The 15,540-nt window shown below is 37.7% G+C and overlaps 3 protein-coding genes across 11 annotated transcripts; 1 reads left to right on the plus strand and 2 right to left on the minus strand.

Annotated features, from left to right (window-relative positions):
- Window positions 1-1,903: 1,903 nt before the first annotated feature.
- On the minus strand, window positions 1,904-4,192 carry LOC110759018 (E3 ubiquitin-protein ligase SIRP1). Of its 2 annotated transcripts, XM_021961021.2 has the most exons (3): window positions 4,027-4,192; window positions 3,596-3,828; window positions 1,904-3,277 (listed from the first exon to the last, which is right to left on the minus strand). In XM_021961021.2, the coding sequence occupies exon 3, from the start codon at window positions 3,254-3,256 to the stop codon at window positions 2,138-2,140; it is 1,119 nt and encodes a 372-aa protein (XP_021816713.2). In that variant the 5' UTR covers window positions 3,257-3,277; window positions 3,596-3,828; window positions 4,027-4,192; the 3' UTR covers window positions 1,904-2,137. The 2 variants fall into 2 exon arrangements, with proteins under 2 accessions (XP_021816713.2, XP_021816712.2); XM_021961020.2 differs by lacking the exon at window positions 3,596-3,828 and having other exon boundaries at window positions 4,027-4,191.
- A 2,282-nt stretch (window positions 4,193-6,474) lies between these two features.
- LOC110759038 (uncharacterized) lies at window positions 6,475-11,258 on the minus strand. Of its 8 annotated transcripts, none has more exons than XR_015836746.1 (6): window positions 10,803-11,258; window positions 10,523-10,716; window positions 10,044-10,347; window positions 7,820-7,909; window positions 7,486-7,748; window positions 6,475-7,086 (listed from the first exon to the last, which is right to left on the minus strand). XR_015836746.1 is itself a non-coding variant. In XM_021961048.2 (5 exons), exons 1-5 carry the CDS (start codon window positions 10,893-10,895, stop codon window positions 7,051-7,053), a joined length of 726 nt encoding a protein of 241 aa, XP_021816740.1. In that variant the 5' UTR covers window positions 10,896-11,258; the 3' UTR covers window positions 6,475-7,050. The 8 variants fall into 8 exon arrangements, 5 of the variants coding, with proteins under 5 accessions (XP_021816740.1, XP_021816746.1, XP_021816743.1 ...); XR_015836747.1 differs by having other exon boundaries at window positions 6,475-7,095; XR_015836748.1 differs by having other exon boundaries at window positions 7,859-7,909; window positions 10,803-11,255.
- Window positions 11,259-13,333: 2,075 nt separating this feature from the next.
- On the plus strand, window positions 13,334-15,320 carry LOC110758982 (chromosome-associated kinesin). The gene is made up of 7 exons (XM_021960969.2): window positions 13,334-13,726; window positions 13,951-14,028; window positions 14,208-14,260; window positions 14,356-14,492; window positions 14,576-14,640; window positions 14,843-14,901; window positions 15,037-15,320. Exons 1-7 carry the CDS (start codon window positions 13,417-13,419, stop codon window positions 15,124-15,126), a joined length of 792 nt encoding a protein of 263 aa, XP_021816661.2. The 5' UTR covers window positions 13,334-13,416; the 3' UTR covers window positions 15,127-15,320.
- Window positions 15,321-15,540: the final 220 nt, after the last annotated feature.

Below are 15,540 nucleotides of genomic sequence, written 5' to 3' on the forward strand. Positions count from 1 at the left end.
TCTGTTTGACTTGGTTCTAATGGCTAGATACGATGCTAGATATTTTATAAGGCGCTGAGCTAGGCTTTTTTCTTAAGGCATTGGGTCATTGGCATCTTATTTCCAGCAGTCAGCTAAGTCTTCATGGTTTCGTCAAGCTGCTGGAAGTAGCTTATTTGCTTTACTTTTTTGATGAGGTGCTAGATGTCTTAGTTGTGGGTTTTTCTAAGTGTCACAGATAACTGGATATTTTCCTAAGGCATTGGGCCATTTTTCGAAGGTTATGGCTATCTTTTCTCTCTTTCATGCTTATCCACATATTTGGGCTTAAGAAATGTGGTTGAGTTTTGGGGCTCCCAAGCAGCCCAAAACTTCCACTTCTTGGCTCATCAATGGGCCTCGTGAATGCTCGTAACCATCCATACTACAACCCGCTCATCAAGGCCCAGACATTTGCGTGGCTTGGGCCCACTTAAGCTTGTAGCGTGGCTAGGTGTAAAATAAAAGGTTTTCCGCTTGGCATGACATGTCGATTGGTGTGCTCGTGCTCAAATTTCATCGTATTGTAAAGGTTATGGCCGAGTCAAAACGGCGCTGGACAGATTATTAGCATGGGTTTATAGAGCTGGTACATTTTACAGGCTTACTACGACTTTTGGCGTGATGGGTTATATATTTGCTAGGCCTTGCACGTGGATCGTGACTCGTGCGAGTATGCATGACGAATTTTCACATGCCTGAGTAGGGTTTCTTCTTAGTAAGGTATCGCATTGGGCCCGGAATATTTTTGGGCCTCAACAACTTTTAATGGTTCTTGGTGTTTTTTGATGGAGGCTTGCCAATCCTAGAGGATATGAAAACGGACGGAGGATTTGACTAATTTTGAGTGATTTTGAAAGTCTGATTATTAAACTTGTTGATTTGAAAATCCAACACCCTCTCGTCCTCTTCCCACTACCCTGAGAAAGAAACCAACTCACCATCCCATCTCCCCATCCTCCACACCATTATTTCCCTTCCCCATCCGCAATTTCCCAAAACCCACATCGGATATATTCTTAGCAATCAACACTAATTTAGGTCAATATTTCAACAAAAAATAAAATAAAAAGCTACCTAAAGAAACTGAAGAACAACCCATAAACTCAACTTTAGTACAACCCCAAAACTCAAAGCTCAAAACAAGAAAAAACCCACAAATCGAAAACTGTTGATCGGCCCTAGAAACACTAAAAACTCTGAGCGGGGTTTGAAGGCTTGAGGGTCGTTGGGGTGGGGAAGATTGGGGTTACGGTTGTGGGGTTAGATTTGGCTGGAGGTGTCTTGGGGTGACGGTGGGACTGAGGTTTCGGGGGTTGGCAGTATGCGGAGGATTTTAGTTTAATTTCTTTTATTTTTATGTTTTATTTATTTTTAAACTTAAATAATATTTTATTAAGTTTCCATGTGTAAGTGGGCTCCACTTTGCCCACATGGCACTTAGTTCAACAAAATTATGGGTCCCATTGATGCCATGTCAGTATTTTTAACAGACTTAAAGATGAGGGGCAAAGTGAGACGCAAAACATCAATCAAGGAGGTAAACTGGGTCATTTTAACTTTCAGGGGGCAAACTGAGATTTGACCATAGTTTCAAGCACTTCAGTAAATAAGAGGATCCCAAGATATATATTTTTTTAAAATTTTTAAAATCGTCAAATTTCAATATTGTCATGTTGCAGTTTGTAACTCATGCAATGAGAAATGAGCAATAGGAGGACTAGCAGCTATACCTTCGAAGTCTTGTCTATAATGAGACTAGTCCATCTCAGTTGGCTCTACCTTATGATATTATCAATTCAATTGTCAATTCAAACAAGCCAAAAGTCCAAGGATGCTGAAACTTTCAAATTAAGCAGCTAGCGTGCTAGAGGAAAGCAATACATCATCTCAAGCAAGAGCAAGTAATATAGCAACAGTAGAAGTTCTTATAGGTGTGTAGGAGGCCAAAACATCTACAAAACAAAAGACCACCCCTCTTTTTAAACACATAAACGCACAATTTGAACTTCCAAGATTCACATTCAAGTAAGATACTATGTACACAAGCAGACCATTGAAGCAACATAATGGACAAGAACCTGATATAGCCACTCAACTCAACTAATGGAAAATATACTCAATTCTCATCTGTTCGAGAAGCGCTTCCACTTCCAGTTGCATTTGCTGCTGAGGAAGAATTACCCCCACTGCCACTAGATTGAGATCCTGAGTTAGAAAACAGACCATTGAAAGGCCATGGAATTGAAAACCTTCTTCCGCTTCCGTTTCTCCCATCCCCATCTCCCTCCTCCCCACCACCATCACCACCTATGTTTTCACTCTCCCTTTGGTCACTGCCGTTCCTAGAATTATCAGAATCTCGTTTGGATTCATCAGCAGGCAACTGAAACCTGCATACTGGACAGGAACTATGAAGCTCCAGCCATGGCAGAATACACCCGCTATGAAATTTATGCTTACATGGCATCTCTTTTGCTTCTACACCAGCCTCAAAATCATCCAAGCACACTGAACACTGCAAATTCTCCTTGATTGTCACAGTCGGCAGAGCTTCCACTGCCTCCTTTTGCGCTGGCGGAGTCCCATATCTGTTAGGATCATTCTCTGCCAAATGTTGCAGCAATAAATCTAAACCAGGCCCAATAAAATAATCGCCTAATGAACCCATAGGGGAGTGATTGTTGTTTTGGCCCTGATTCGAATCATAAGAACCCTGAACAATGATGGTTTGACTGAAAGGATTGATCAGAATTACTCGTTCCCTTTCCCTTTCCCTTTCTCTCTCTCTATCCCTATCCCTATACCTATCCCTATCACTCTCAGAATTCTCAGACTCAGATGCCGAGCCAGCTCGAATGCCTTGAAGCAGCTGTAGAATAGTAGCCGAGTTTCTCCTCCTCCTTCGGATGATTGATTCAAGTTCCCTGTCCAATTCAGTGTCTCCGCCATGGCGGGCCTCGCCATCATCATTATCATCATCCTCATCCTCATCAAAGTCTAGTCGTCTTAATCTTCGGCGTCGATGGGGATTGTTCATCATTCCCAGCAAGATTGGTGCCCAGAGGGAGAGGGCTCGATCTGATCCAAAATCAGAGTCAGCTTCTTGATTGTCCCTCGTGTTGTTATTCATTTCCTCAATAAATCCGCTTTGGCAAAATGGGCATTTCATTTCTACTTCCATGATGGGATCCACCATTTGAGAACACATGTGACACCAATACCTTGCTTCCTCCATTTCTCTTTTTCTCTTCGGTCACTGTCACAAGACCATAGCAAAAAGATCAAGATTTTAGCATGACTTCCCAGATCTAAGCCATCCAACAATTTAAATATTGTTCTTCAAAACCCAAAGAAATTCCATGAGACCATTTAAAATATAAATACTGCAAACCAGAAAAGAAAAAAACAAAAAAAATCAAAATTTGACAAGAACTTGAAGAGCACCTCCGATCAACCAAAGAAACAAATAATTTTAAAAATAAAGATGGTGAAACTTCTTCTAACCCAGAACACGCACAACAAGAACAACAAAAAAACCAAAAAAGGGAAGACCGGGAATTATTTTGATTCTTACCACAACCCAACAAAATCGGAGAGAAGAAGACCACCAGAGAGGAACAAGAGCAACAGCAAGTCAGAGCTTGGGATATCAAATCGCATCAGGAAATGAGGATTTTTATGAAGAAAGAAGAGGTGTAGGTGAAAAGATTTAAAGCCAAATGTAAAATTGGTAAGTAAAGAAGAGAAGGATCTGGAAGCAACGCTCTCATTCTCATTCAAGTCTTGGTGTTATTTCGGGACCAGGCTCTAATAATTAATATTAGAGGATCAGAATTCAGAATTCAAGAAGAAGAAGTACATATTTGACACGCAAACCAAACAAACGTAATTAATTAGTTAATTAACCCCATGATCTATGCATACATACAGATACAAAAAGTCAAAAGAAGATGAAGAAGAAGAATATGAATTCAGAAAGAAATAGCAGAATTGTAAACTGTGTACCCAAGCAACAGCAAGCAGTCGGTTTTTTGTGAATTTCTTTCTTTTCTGGGTTTTGCTCTGAAGCTGCAAAAGAGAAAACTGAGGGAAAGAAGAAGATTCGACCCACCCTTCCCCCTCTCTCTCTCTCTCTCTCTCTCTCTCTCTATCCCATTCCCTTTGCAAGTTGCTACTTTCTTTCTTTTTCTTTTATTTTCTTTTTATTTTTATTATTATTATTTTTGTAATTACAGTTACTGGTCCACCGTTTATTTTCTTCTTCTTTGGTTTTTTTGTCTGTTTTGTTCCTTTGAATTGGATGTGTGTAATTTACTTACTTTTTTATCTTCCTAAACGCGTTATGTATTATGCGCTGCTGGCAGTCTCTCATTCATTCATTTTCAAAACCAAAGGTTGCTCTCAGGCCAATCTTTCTATTCGGTTCTTATTTTCTTTTTCTTTTTCTATATTAAGAACCCTTCATATCCAATTTTAGTCGATTTCTAATTTCTTTTCTACAAAAGTTAAATACAAGTATTTTTTGTTGGACAAAAACATTGTGATTATTTAACAACTTCCCCATTGTTTTTGGTTAAAATTGTCATTTTCACAACTATTAATACCCATTCGAAAAAAAAATATGACTACACTACACGGGAAGGAGGGTTCTTACACGAACTACAAAGGTGTCATGAATGTTCAAACATGAGATCACTGGTAAACAAATCAATACCCTTTTCCTTTGCATCTTTATCACATTTAACAAGAGAGATAGATAAGTAAATATATGCATTAACTATAAGAAGTAATTTTGTTAATACGAGTATACTCTTTTTTTGTTGTTGTGGTAATACGGGTATACTTAGAAATCAAGTTGTGTTGTATGAAGTTTCTTCGACAAAAAAAAAGTTGTATGAAGTTTCTAAGGTTTCACATGTAATTACATAATACCTACCTTTTAGGAGTAATAGCAAAGACATTAATCTTTGAACACCAACTGATGTGATAATATTCTATTTATGAAACTTTTTTTTTCTTTTGAGTACAAACGATAGTTTAAATTGGGATTTCTCTCTCACACACAACTATGATGCCTTAACTCTCCGTTTGGATGAGGGAAAATAACTCGAAATTTAGTTAAAAGTCAGGAATTTAAGAGGAGAAATTGACAATTCTCTTATTTGGCAACTTAAGCGCGGAATTTATTAAATGACGTGCGGAAAAAGTTGTGAAAATTGGGGCATCAAATTCCCTAGTTTAATTTCCACCAAAGTAGGCGTCATTTCACAATTTCCACATTGTCATTTACAAAATTTGATATATATAAATATAAACACAGAAATCTTCAATTGCTAGAAATTGAAATGATGGAAATCTAAATTCCGTTATTTTAAAATGTTATGTAATTTTCAATTCCTTCATCCAAATGGAGGGTTAGGGATTCGAACCTGCGATCTCTAGTCTACAAAACAAGTCCTTTTTCACTGAGTTAGACCTTATTAGCTCTATTCATGAACTGTGCATAACAAATATTGGTATCCAAAGATTAATGCTTTAAAAAATAGAGGGAAGGTTGACATTGACAATCATTCATATGGCCGACACGTCATTTCATAAACAATTAAAGCTTACAGCTCATGGCCCCATTGACGTTTCAATTGAAAGCCTAGTTACACTTCACCAGTTTTATTAACCCAAGGGTGTACCATTTTATTCTAATATTTCTGTACCTCGGGTTTATGTATTTCTGTTTACAATGTTAAAATACATAACAAATTTGAATCCGCATCTCCTATGGTTAAGAAAAAAAAAATCCTCAAGTTGTTGATGGGTTTAATTAATATCAAAGATGATTTAATGTAGCATAGCAAATAGCGAAGGGATTCTAAGGTGGTCTCTTTCTCCGTTGATCAATGTCCTGCTCGCTGCTGTCTGTGCCGCTGCACCTCGATTGCTCCCTTGATGATTTGTTTTTTTCCTTTTCATTCAGTTGGATCTCTTTCCTTTCATCGTTTCTGTACGGATCCTCCTTTTCTTCCAAAAAAATAGAAAAGGGGACGAATCCTCTTCTTTGATAGATCCCTCTTGTTCATGTTTAGTCTATTTCGTTCCTCTAGTCCAGTGAAAAATAGCATTGACTTGCAGGCCAGTGGTTTCAAGTTTGAATCCGTATAGAACCTTGGTAATGTGTGTGAGACATTGAACATCAGCTTTTTTCTTAGCAACAACTAACAAGTCCACCAAAAACTCATCCTATCATTCAATCCTATTCCTATCGCTAGACTCACAACACAAACTCAAATTACATGGTCGTTTATAAAAAATTAAAATAAAAAAAACTGATCAGACGGCCTTTACCTACTCTTCAGTCTGCATGTTTCTCATGGTTCTCATGGTGAACGGGAGAAGAATTATAAGTTGAGGCATACGATTATCCAAAAATAAAGAGTCGTATATCTACCATACACCTACTTAAGAAAACAAAATCTTGCAATTAAATAGTTAACAATAACATAGTAAGGGAGTGTCTTCATCTGCAAGGTATATTTTATCAGAAAATATCATAGTAAGGAGCGTCTAATCCCATAAAAGACAACGCTCCATCGAAAGGGTCAAGCAATGCTATGCTATTAAGGGGGAACAAACGAGAGGCAATTGCCTCGGTTCCTTAACGACAATGCTATTGTCAACTTAACTAACACCCAGCCCGCACAATTCGAGTACAAGAGGCAATTGCATGTCTGATTGTGTGCTGCACAGTGCAGCCAGCATGCTAATGCGAGTAGTTCATCCACATGGACCACTGGTCCTGGATCTTGATCCAAGCTTTTGGCATACCAAACCACAGGGACCATCCATGTGGTTCTCTTTTTAATACTTTGATAGGCAGCTTCCATCCGGGCAAAAAAAATCCAATAATATGTGATCCGACTGTACAAGGCTCACTCCAAAAACACAATCTGCCTGCAGTGACTACCTCATATGAAATATCCTCTAAACAACTAGGGTAGTGGTTCCCAAAAGAAAAGAGAGATGGCACACCCAAAATTAAACGGAATTAGGCTGGTCTGCTGCCTTCTCCTCCTGCAAGGACTAAAATCTAGTTAGAAGCAGCAAAAATGACATTTCAAATGGATGAAATAATAATTATCAGAGATCTATATAAGAAAAACTTGTATAAAACTCAAGCAGGAAAAAGTCCCAATCCCTAAATGAACATTCTAATATATTGTTCCGAAATGCATAGAACTATCTGATGACAATCTTCCCTGTCAATGACTAATACTTAAATGGCATAGGTAGCAAACCGTAGTGGCTGAAAAAAAATGCACGAGTCAATCACATTTTGGATGTAATAAGAAAGCAGCACAAGAGAAGAACTACTGATAAGGGGGCCATTCCAAGCTGGACGGCTAAAATCATTTTACACAACATTTCTAATGCTTGCACATAATCAGAGTACAAATATGGTTAGATAACAACCACAAATCATCATTCCATCAAATTATGGGAAGAGAAGTGCACGAATGTATTATCCAAAGTCCAACTGAGAACTCCATGTCAGTTCAAATCCAAGAAAATGGCCTCAAAGTGCCACCCAACCAAAAACTTGATGTAGATAAGCATGTGAATGAAATATTTGGTCAGTTGGCGTTGCTGGGAGATAACAGAAGGGTGAGGAAGAAACAATGCTATCTACTGAATCCAATATATTAACCCCATGAGAGAATAATGGGGATCACAACCTGCATCATCAGACACATTATGTTGCTAAATTTCATAAAAATGATCAAAAACATATTTCATGGATACTTACATCTACAAACTGAAAAGATCTGACTACAGATGGTTTCACCTTAGAAGCTTCAGCAGCAGATGTAGATCCATTGCCACTGTAACATTTTCCCTAAAAACAAATAACAGTGGTTTCAATTTGGTAACAGTTGAGAAACAGTCATTCCTACCTTCTAATACACGAACAATATTACAAAAATCTGAAGAAACAAAAGATATCAGACGTTTCCAAACTTCAAACGCCAACACATATCTCAGTGGTTCAAATCATAGCAAAATGTAAATCTGCAAATTAGATGTTGCACATAGTACACCATATATTCCAGTTCAGTTTTTTCCCCTGGTGGAATACTGTTAAAACCATCATGCAGAGAACCAGAACACGATGCAATACGAACACATCACTTTTATTTTTCTTTTTATTTGTTTTTATTATCACGACTTCATAAACACTTCAACCTAAGGCCCTTAGCATACTCATCCCCTTGAGTGTTGACCCCCAATGAACTTTTTAGAAAATGAAATCCTTTACACTTTTCTAATGACCTTTCTATGTATCCTTTTCCCAAAAGGAAAAAGCACAAGTAGAAACTGTCCCAATGAAAATTCCTTACATGTGCTAACCAATATATCTCTACAACAAACACTTTTGTTGATCACATGGTTCATTCATTGGCCAGAAAAGGAAGGAAAAGTATTTGCAGAGCTCGGGCCTTTGATTCCTTGGAGACTTCAATATTCTCAAGTCTGCATCTAGGTGATTGCTCAACATCATCGATGAAGTCAGATCAAAGTGGATGAGTGTAACAAACTGCATAGATCCCCTCTCCTAATCGCCACAAAACATATCCACAAAGGCCCCCATCTAATGGATGCCATAATGACTCAATGATCGAAACCAATTTTAGCAAGAACTTTGGGGCTAGAATCGCAAGAACATCAATGTTCTCTACTGTTGCCTGGCCTACCATCCAAAGATGATCCGAGTCCAAGTAAATCCTACAGGATTCCTCTGATGTAAAGGGCCTTTTCAAGTCCAAAGAACATGGTTGACCACTCCTAGAATGCAAATGTTATCAGAGCAGGAAACTTGCCCAGAGTGGACATCTGTCCAGAACAGACATATCACGTCCCTTTTCAAGGAAGCCTAATTAGAATTACATTCCTTAACCAAGTTGGATACAAAGAATTGAGAATAGCGTCGTTGTTCATGGTATCCAACCCTCCTGTCCTTTATAAAGATTCTTGCCTCAAAGAGGACTTTGATGGTCTCATAGGGAATGGTGCATACATTGCATCCCTAGAATTCTACATGTTCCTGCTACCTTTCTCCCTCAAACATTTTCAAATCTATATATTTTCTTGTTGTCTGTGGAAGGCATCATGCAGGTGAGACCCCTAATCTTCAATAGATACTTTCTTGTTGTCTTGTAGGGATATATTCACAGAATCTTGTCTGCGGTGAATTTTGACAACCACAAACATTCCTTCATTATGCTCTTTCTCCCTCGTGTCTCTCCTTTACTGATATTATGACAACCAAAATTTCGGGTTTTAAAATTGCACTTTTTACCAACGGAAAAATAGAGAGTAACTGTATGCCAATATCTATCTTCTTGTTGCTTGTATAAAATTTTATAAATTTCGGGTTTAGGGTTTTAATATTGTAGACTCTATCTTCTTGTTTCTTGTATAAAAGACCGAAAGAATTGTAGACTCTTAACTTTTTCTATCTATAGACAGTAACATTTAGAATAGATTAAAAAAACCAAATGAATATTGGCAGTGGAAAACTTCGGTTAGATCTGCAGCGGCATTGACTTCTAACCCAAGTTTCCAAGAATCCAAAGTAAATTAAAATGAAGTTTTAGAGCAATGTGTAAACAGAAAGAGGTGATGACATATTTCATTAACGTCTTTCTTTGAATGAGTCAACTTTAAGGAATCATGGATTGTATGAGATTCTAAACAAATATACAGGGCGAAGGTATACAACTTTGTTGCTTTACAAAAAAAAATTACAAAAGTCGAAAAACAAGATGCTCCGGGGTAAGTTTGTTAACATATTATTGGATAAACTTGAGGGTAATAGGCAAACAAAGAAAATGAGGCGATGACATAGTCTAAGTCCATATACAAGAGAAAAGCAAAGAGAAATGAAGGGTTGAGTAGGTATGTAATGTAAGAGGATGCAATGCGAGTGATAGATAAATGGGTAGAAAGATAGATAGAGAGAGAAGACAAACCTGACCATCTTCAAAGAGTGATGAGTAATAAGCTGGATCATAAATAGAGCCTCCTAAAGCATCACTAGAATCTGAAGTTTGTCGAGGTACAACAGGAGTAGTTGGACTCAAGAAACTATTTCTCAAATCGAAATCGGCTTCTCTAGGAAGTGCACTAGTGTCTACATAGGAAAGGCCCAACCTGTATATCTGAATCCACAAGAACGAGGAGGATAACCTCACAGAAAAGCCGACAATTTGCATGGCGAGAGTGAGTTTCACTGAGAAGATGTACCAAATTGTATTACTCCCAGGAGAAAGGTTCCTGCACAACAAGTGCACATACAAGAAGAATCAAACATACACATTACATACTTCACCAAAAAGGAAACATACTTGCTATGATATTAAAGATAAAGACTCATACAGAGAAGGGAAATGAATGTGATATATATACATGGTTTTGAAATATAAATTGGAAGGAAGGAAACAAGATTTACCATATTTCGTGGGAAAAGAGAATGAACCAAAAGACATCGAGGAAGACGGTGCAGACGAGAAGGACGGCATATGTACGTCCGAGGCTCTGACTGCTGCTCTCGATTGCTACCAGAGCGAACAATGCAATCGCCAGATTTATTAGCAACACGCCGTTGTACAGTGCTCCCAGCGATCCCACCAATGCGCACCCAACCTATGCATATTGAACAATCAGTGATTGATATTGATTGAAACCCTTGTTTTTCTGGTTTCGATGAATTTGAAAGACACGAAACGTACCTGAATGTAGAGGAGGATGACGGCCAATGATTGAAGCCTGTCGTAATCACGAAGCCATGGCTGTATTCGATCACGCAATGATTCACAAAGCATTATAGACTCCTACCCCCTACCCCCTCCCCTGCCCCACCCTCCGCCTCTCTCGCTAATCTTCTTCTTATTTCACTGCTTCTTCTTCTTCTTGTTGCCTTTTCTACAAACCCACCTATTATACGGCAATGAAAAATTCAAATGAGCATTACGGGAATTTAAGGTCTATTTTCCCTTTTGCCTATTGAGGCCAACTCATTCTTCCAAAGGTTCTTGATTCTTCCTCCTTTCTTTCTTCTTCTTCTTGTTAAACTAACTCTTCCTTTTCTCAGTTTCTTTTCTGTTTCTCCCCCTTTCTCTTTTTTCTTTTTCTCTTCCTTTTTTTACCTCTTGGCAAATTGGCTGCTAGTACAACTCATTCTCACTGTACAAGTGGTAATTACCAATTGACAAGTAATGTTGAGTCATTTGACCATTAGGTAGGTGCATCATCATCATCATGTGCATGACCAAATTAGCAGTAATGGGAGATGAGCTGAACCCTGGCTACTATGCTACTTAGCAACTAGGCTACTATTATATGCCATTTCAAAAATTGGAAAACTTTCCTTCTTTTTTCCTTAGCACATTAAAGACTTTTTATCATTCTTTGAAGATCTATAAATATAGTTACTTGAGAAGACGTGGGTTAGATCAGTTGGAGGGAGTATTTTTGCTCACTATTTTAACCCAAGGTGTACCCTCACCACCAGTGGCGGATCTAGGAATTTTGTAGGAGAGGAGCAATCTTTAAAAGGCTACAAGCACAAAGAAAAAAAAAATCATGATCAAATACCCTTAAATTTAAACAATAATAATGTTATTCATAATTAATGGAAAAAATAATGTTGTTTTGAACAATATATTTTGACAAAAAATGATAATAAGCGAGCGCAGCAAATATAACAACAAAGCTTTTTTGAGGCATTTAGTCAAGCACCTAATAGGCATCAATCAAGGTTTTAAAAAGCAAAGCGTGGTAGAGAGGCATTTTTGGTCTTGTAATGTGAGGCATAAGCCTTTCGATCATAAATTAATTTAATTAAAGAACATTATAATAATTAATTAGAAGTATTAGCTCTATCAAGCATCCCCACATATATATTATATTAGACAATATTCAAGCTAATCTAGCCATATTCAGAGTGCCAGAGAAAACTAGAGAAATAGTCTAGAGAGTTAAGGATGCACGTGGCTTAAAATAAAGGTAGGAATTTGATAGGTTGTTCTCGGTTCTTTTGGGAAGATAAATAAGCTCAGCAAGTCCAATTTGGGCCTGAATTCATGGGGATTGAAGAGTTTCAAAATGAAACGGCATCGTTTGTTTTCAGTCACAAAACACACCGTTTCATTAAAAGGATTTCATTCCCCAAATTCAAAATGGCGTCGTTTCATTTTGGAATTATCAGAAAGAAAACTAGGGCACAGTGGTCATCTTCTTCACAAGAACTGCACCTCAGGCAGACTCAGTTGCAGCTGCAAGAGATTTTCCGGCGAGCGGAGGTGCAAATGCACCTCCTTGCGCCTTAATAGGTCCGCCAGTGCTCACCACTCTTCTCAATATTTGATACATGTCTATTAACATAACCATGATTGCATAAATACAAAGTAAATAGTTAATTATGGTTATGCCAAGGGACATGTGTCAAGCGTTGAGAAGGATGGTGAGGGTACACCTCGGGTTAAAGTGGTGAGCAAAAAATATACACTCAGTTGGAGAGGGCAGTGAACCCGACCTCTTTATACCTAAGTTCGAATCACCATTTCCGTAGATTATATTAATTTAGAGTGATTTAAATTATCACTTGTATTTAATTTTATTTAATATGTTAGATTATTATCCAATTTAATGAGGTTAATTCCAACACACCAAACAACGGCCCAAACTCTCATTCATTTTAATTGAAATAATCCACTCCAATCTAGTCGCACTCACCAAACATTAGGCTCCTAAGCTAAGAAGATAAAATTCATTATGTTTAAAAAAAAACAGTTGGGCCTAAAAGTCTTTGGGAGATTCACTAATATACCAAATATAGGAGCCCAAATTATAAAAATACCCTATATGAAATGGACTTTAGAAACACACCCAAAACCCATTTATAACATAACAAAAAGGCTTTTAACTTCTTTTAAATTACAAAACTACCATTGATTTCTCAAAACAAACCTAACCCCAAAACATATAAACAAGCCCAAAATACTCAATAGGACATCAAAGTAATTTAATAATCAAAATTAAATTCAATATGGCCAATTGTCATTTTTTGGATTTGTTTATAGAAATTAAATGGTGTAGGGTTTATTTATAGTTTTAGTGCTAAGAATGGGTATTTGACTAAATATCTCAAAGTCGTCTTCAGCATGTCCACAATTTTGCTACTTTTCGAAATGGGCTCCTTGATGAGTGGGAATGAAAGCCCAAACTGATACATATGTTGTTGGCGAAAGGCCTTAAACTTACTAGAACTAAAAGGCCAAGAGGCGCAAAGCAAGCAAATAATTGATCTGAGAAAAAAAATTAGAAAAGAAAGAAAGAAGGAAAATGGCGGAGACGACGCCGTCGCCGTCATCGTCAACGTGGGAGCAAGGGGAACATGTGAATGTGAATAGTAGTAATATGAGTTTAGGAAAGGGTGATGATGATGAAAAGAATGGGCAAGAGGCAGCAGCATCAGCTTCTTCAGTGGCAATGGCAGCATCGATGGCGGAGGATCTGCAGCGTACGGTCATGCAATCCACGGACTCTGCCATTCGTTCAGCTCGCTCTCTCCAACACCACTTGCCCCAATATGTCGAAAAAGCCGTCTCCGACTACAGGACCTACGAAAATGCTTTCTTCACCAAGATCAAAGGTAGGCTCAAAATTCTTTCATTCCTTCTTTCATTTCTTAATTAGTTAATGGTTCAGATTTATTTTTATATCATAGCGAAAATGGCTGGCTAATCACTAATTAGTAATCAGTAAACAATCATTAATTGAATTGAAAATACACAAATTGATCAATCATGAGCTTGTGTGTGTGTGAATTTTCTATTTTGTAATTTAACTGAATTGAACAACATGCTGTGAATACAGAAGGGTTGATGAGTGCAAGAGAGAACCCAGCCTCAACTCTTGGAATTGGTCTTACTGCTGCCTTCCTTCTTTTGCCAGGTCTTCCTTTTACTTTGCTTCAATACTCACTCTTTTATTTATTTGTTTGTTTGCTTCTTACACATGATTTCACTAGCCTATGCTTAGCCCATAACACATAACACATGCATCGTTCGTACTTTCATTTTTATGCCTGTACACACATATATATTCTAAAAATATTAGGCTCTTGGTTGCAGGACCAAGAAGGTTCTTCATCCGCCAGACATTTAATAGACTTCAGAGCGAGGAGGTATGTATATGTCCCCTCTCTCACACCCGAAACTCAAAACCTTTACCTCTAGTTTCTTTTTCTTCTGATATTAATTACAACTAATGTATGTGCAGGCACAATTTGTTAGAGCTGAGAAGAATGTAAAGGAGCTAAATCTTTCAGTTGATTTGATGAAGAAGGAGAGCAAGAAACTTCTTGAAAGGGCACTTCTTGCTGAAAAGGATATGAAATATGGCCAGACTGATCTCATGTACCCACCCTCTCATCTAACTGCTCTTGTATTGATTATTACCTGTCTGTCTGTGTCTTGATACCTCCAAGTAATTTATGCAGGGATGTGGGAAGTCAAATTCAATCTCTATCTAAATCTGTTCACAAGGTTGAATCCCAAGCTGCAGGTTTGAGCTCATGAATTCTCTCCCCTTTTCTTTTTATTATAAAGTTAATTGGAGAGGCTTTAACTTGGTCTTGGGAGTTTTTATGTTTGACTTGGGTCTTGGTTCTCAATGTCATGCACTTTTGATGAACTTGGATTGAGAAAACGTGTATTGAATATCAGATTGGAATTATGTCCCCATTTTGTATTACATTTTTGTGTAGATTTAATGGATGGGCTGCGAGAAATTCCTAATAGGGAGGCCTTGAAGCTTAGAGCAGAGGCAAGTTCAAACAAAACACCACCTTCATTCACACTTTTTGTTTTAATTCCTTGTGCATTTGTTTGAATATGTTGTTTACATCATGGTAAAACTGTCTCTGTCTCTCTCTCACTCTGCCCCTCATGTTTATATTAGGTTGCTTCTATGGCATCAGTTTTGAAAAGGCAGAGGTCTGTGCTGGACAAACGGATAATGAAGATCTCGGAACTAGGACTTCCAGTGTAACAGCTAGGAGAGATTGAAGGGCGATTGAGCCAGGAAGTTTGCTAAATAGGGTGGTGCTTTACACACCCCCTTTTTCTTTTTATTGATTCTCAATTGGCATGCAACCATTAGTTCTGCTTTGTAAGCATGCAATCAGTAGTTCTGTTTGTAATAAAATAACTCCAGGAGTGACAATCAATTTTCACTTCAATTCATTTGTGAATATCTTATCTGACTTCCCTTTGTTATCGTTAATGATTTTGTTTTAATTGCAGAGAAAGACAAGTTGGAGATGTTAGAGAAAAAAAATCGATATGGGAGAAATAAGAACATGTTTTGCAATATAAAAGCTATGAAAGGTTTTAAGTGATTATTCGGTTTAATTAATCATCGTATGACAGTTGGAAATAATTAAAGATTCTACTCTATGTCGCA

The sequence above is a fragment of the Prunus avium genome, chromosome 6 (genome assembly GCF_965620075.1).
Source record: "Prunus avium chromosome 6, drPruAviu1.hap1.1, whole genome shotgun sequence".
Taxonomy (NCBI): Eukaryota; Viridiplantae; Streptophyta; class Magnoliopsida; order Rosales; family Rosaceae; genus Prunus; species Prunus avium.

Bases quoted from the DNA above. Each gene is read 5' to 3' on its own strand.
- LOC110759038 (XM_021961048.2), bottom strand. From the start codon at position 10,895: ATGCTTTGTGAATCATTGCGTGATCGAATACAGCCATGGCTTCGTGAT. The intron at 10,717-10,802 runs GTACGTTTCGTG...CAATATGCATAG, and splicing joins TCATCCTCCTCTACATTCAG to GTTGGGTGCGCATTGGTGGG. The intron at 7,910-10,043 runs GTTTGTCTTCTC...ATTTGTTTTTAG, and splicing joins CACTCTTTGAAGATGGTCAG to GGAAAATGTTACAGTGGCAA.
- LOC110759018 (XM_021961021.2), bottom strand. From the start codon at position 3,256: ATGGAGGAAGCAAGGTATTGGTGTCACATGTGTTCTCAAATGGTGGAT.
- LOC110758982 (XM_021960969.2), top strand. From the start codon at position 13,417: ATGGCGGAGACGACGCCGTCGCCGTCATCGTCAACGTGGGAGCAAGGG. The intron at 14,029-14,207 runs GTCTTCCTTTTA...TCTTGGTTGCAG, and splicing joins TGCCTTCCTTCTTTTGCCAG to GACCAAGAAGGTTCTTCATC. The intron at 14,641-14,842 runs GTTTGAGCTCAT...ATTTTTGTGTAG, and splicing joins GGTTGAATCCCAAGCTGCAG to ATTTAATGGATGGGCTGCGA.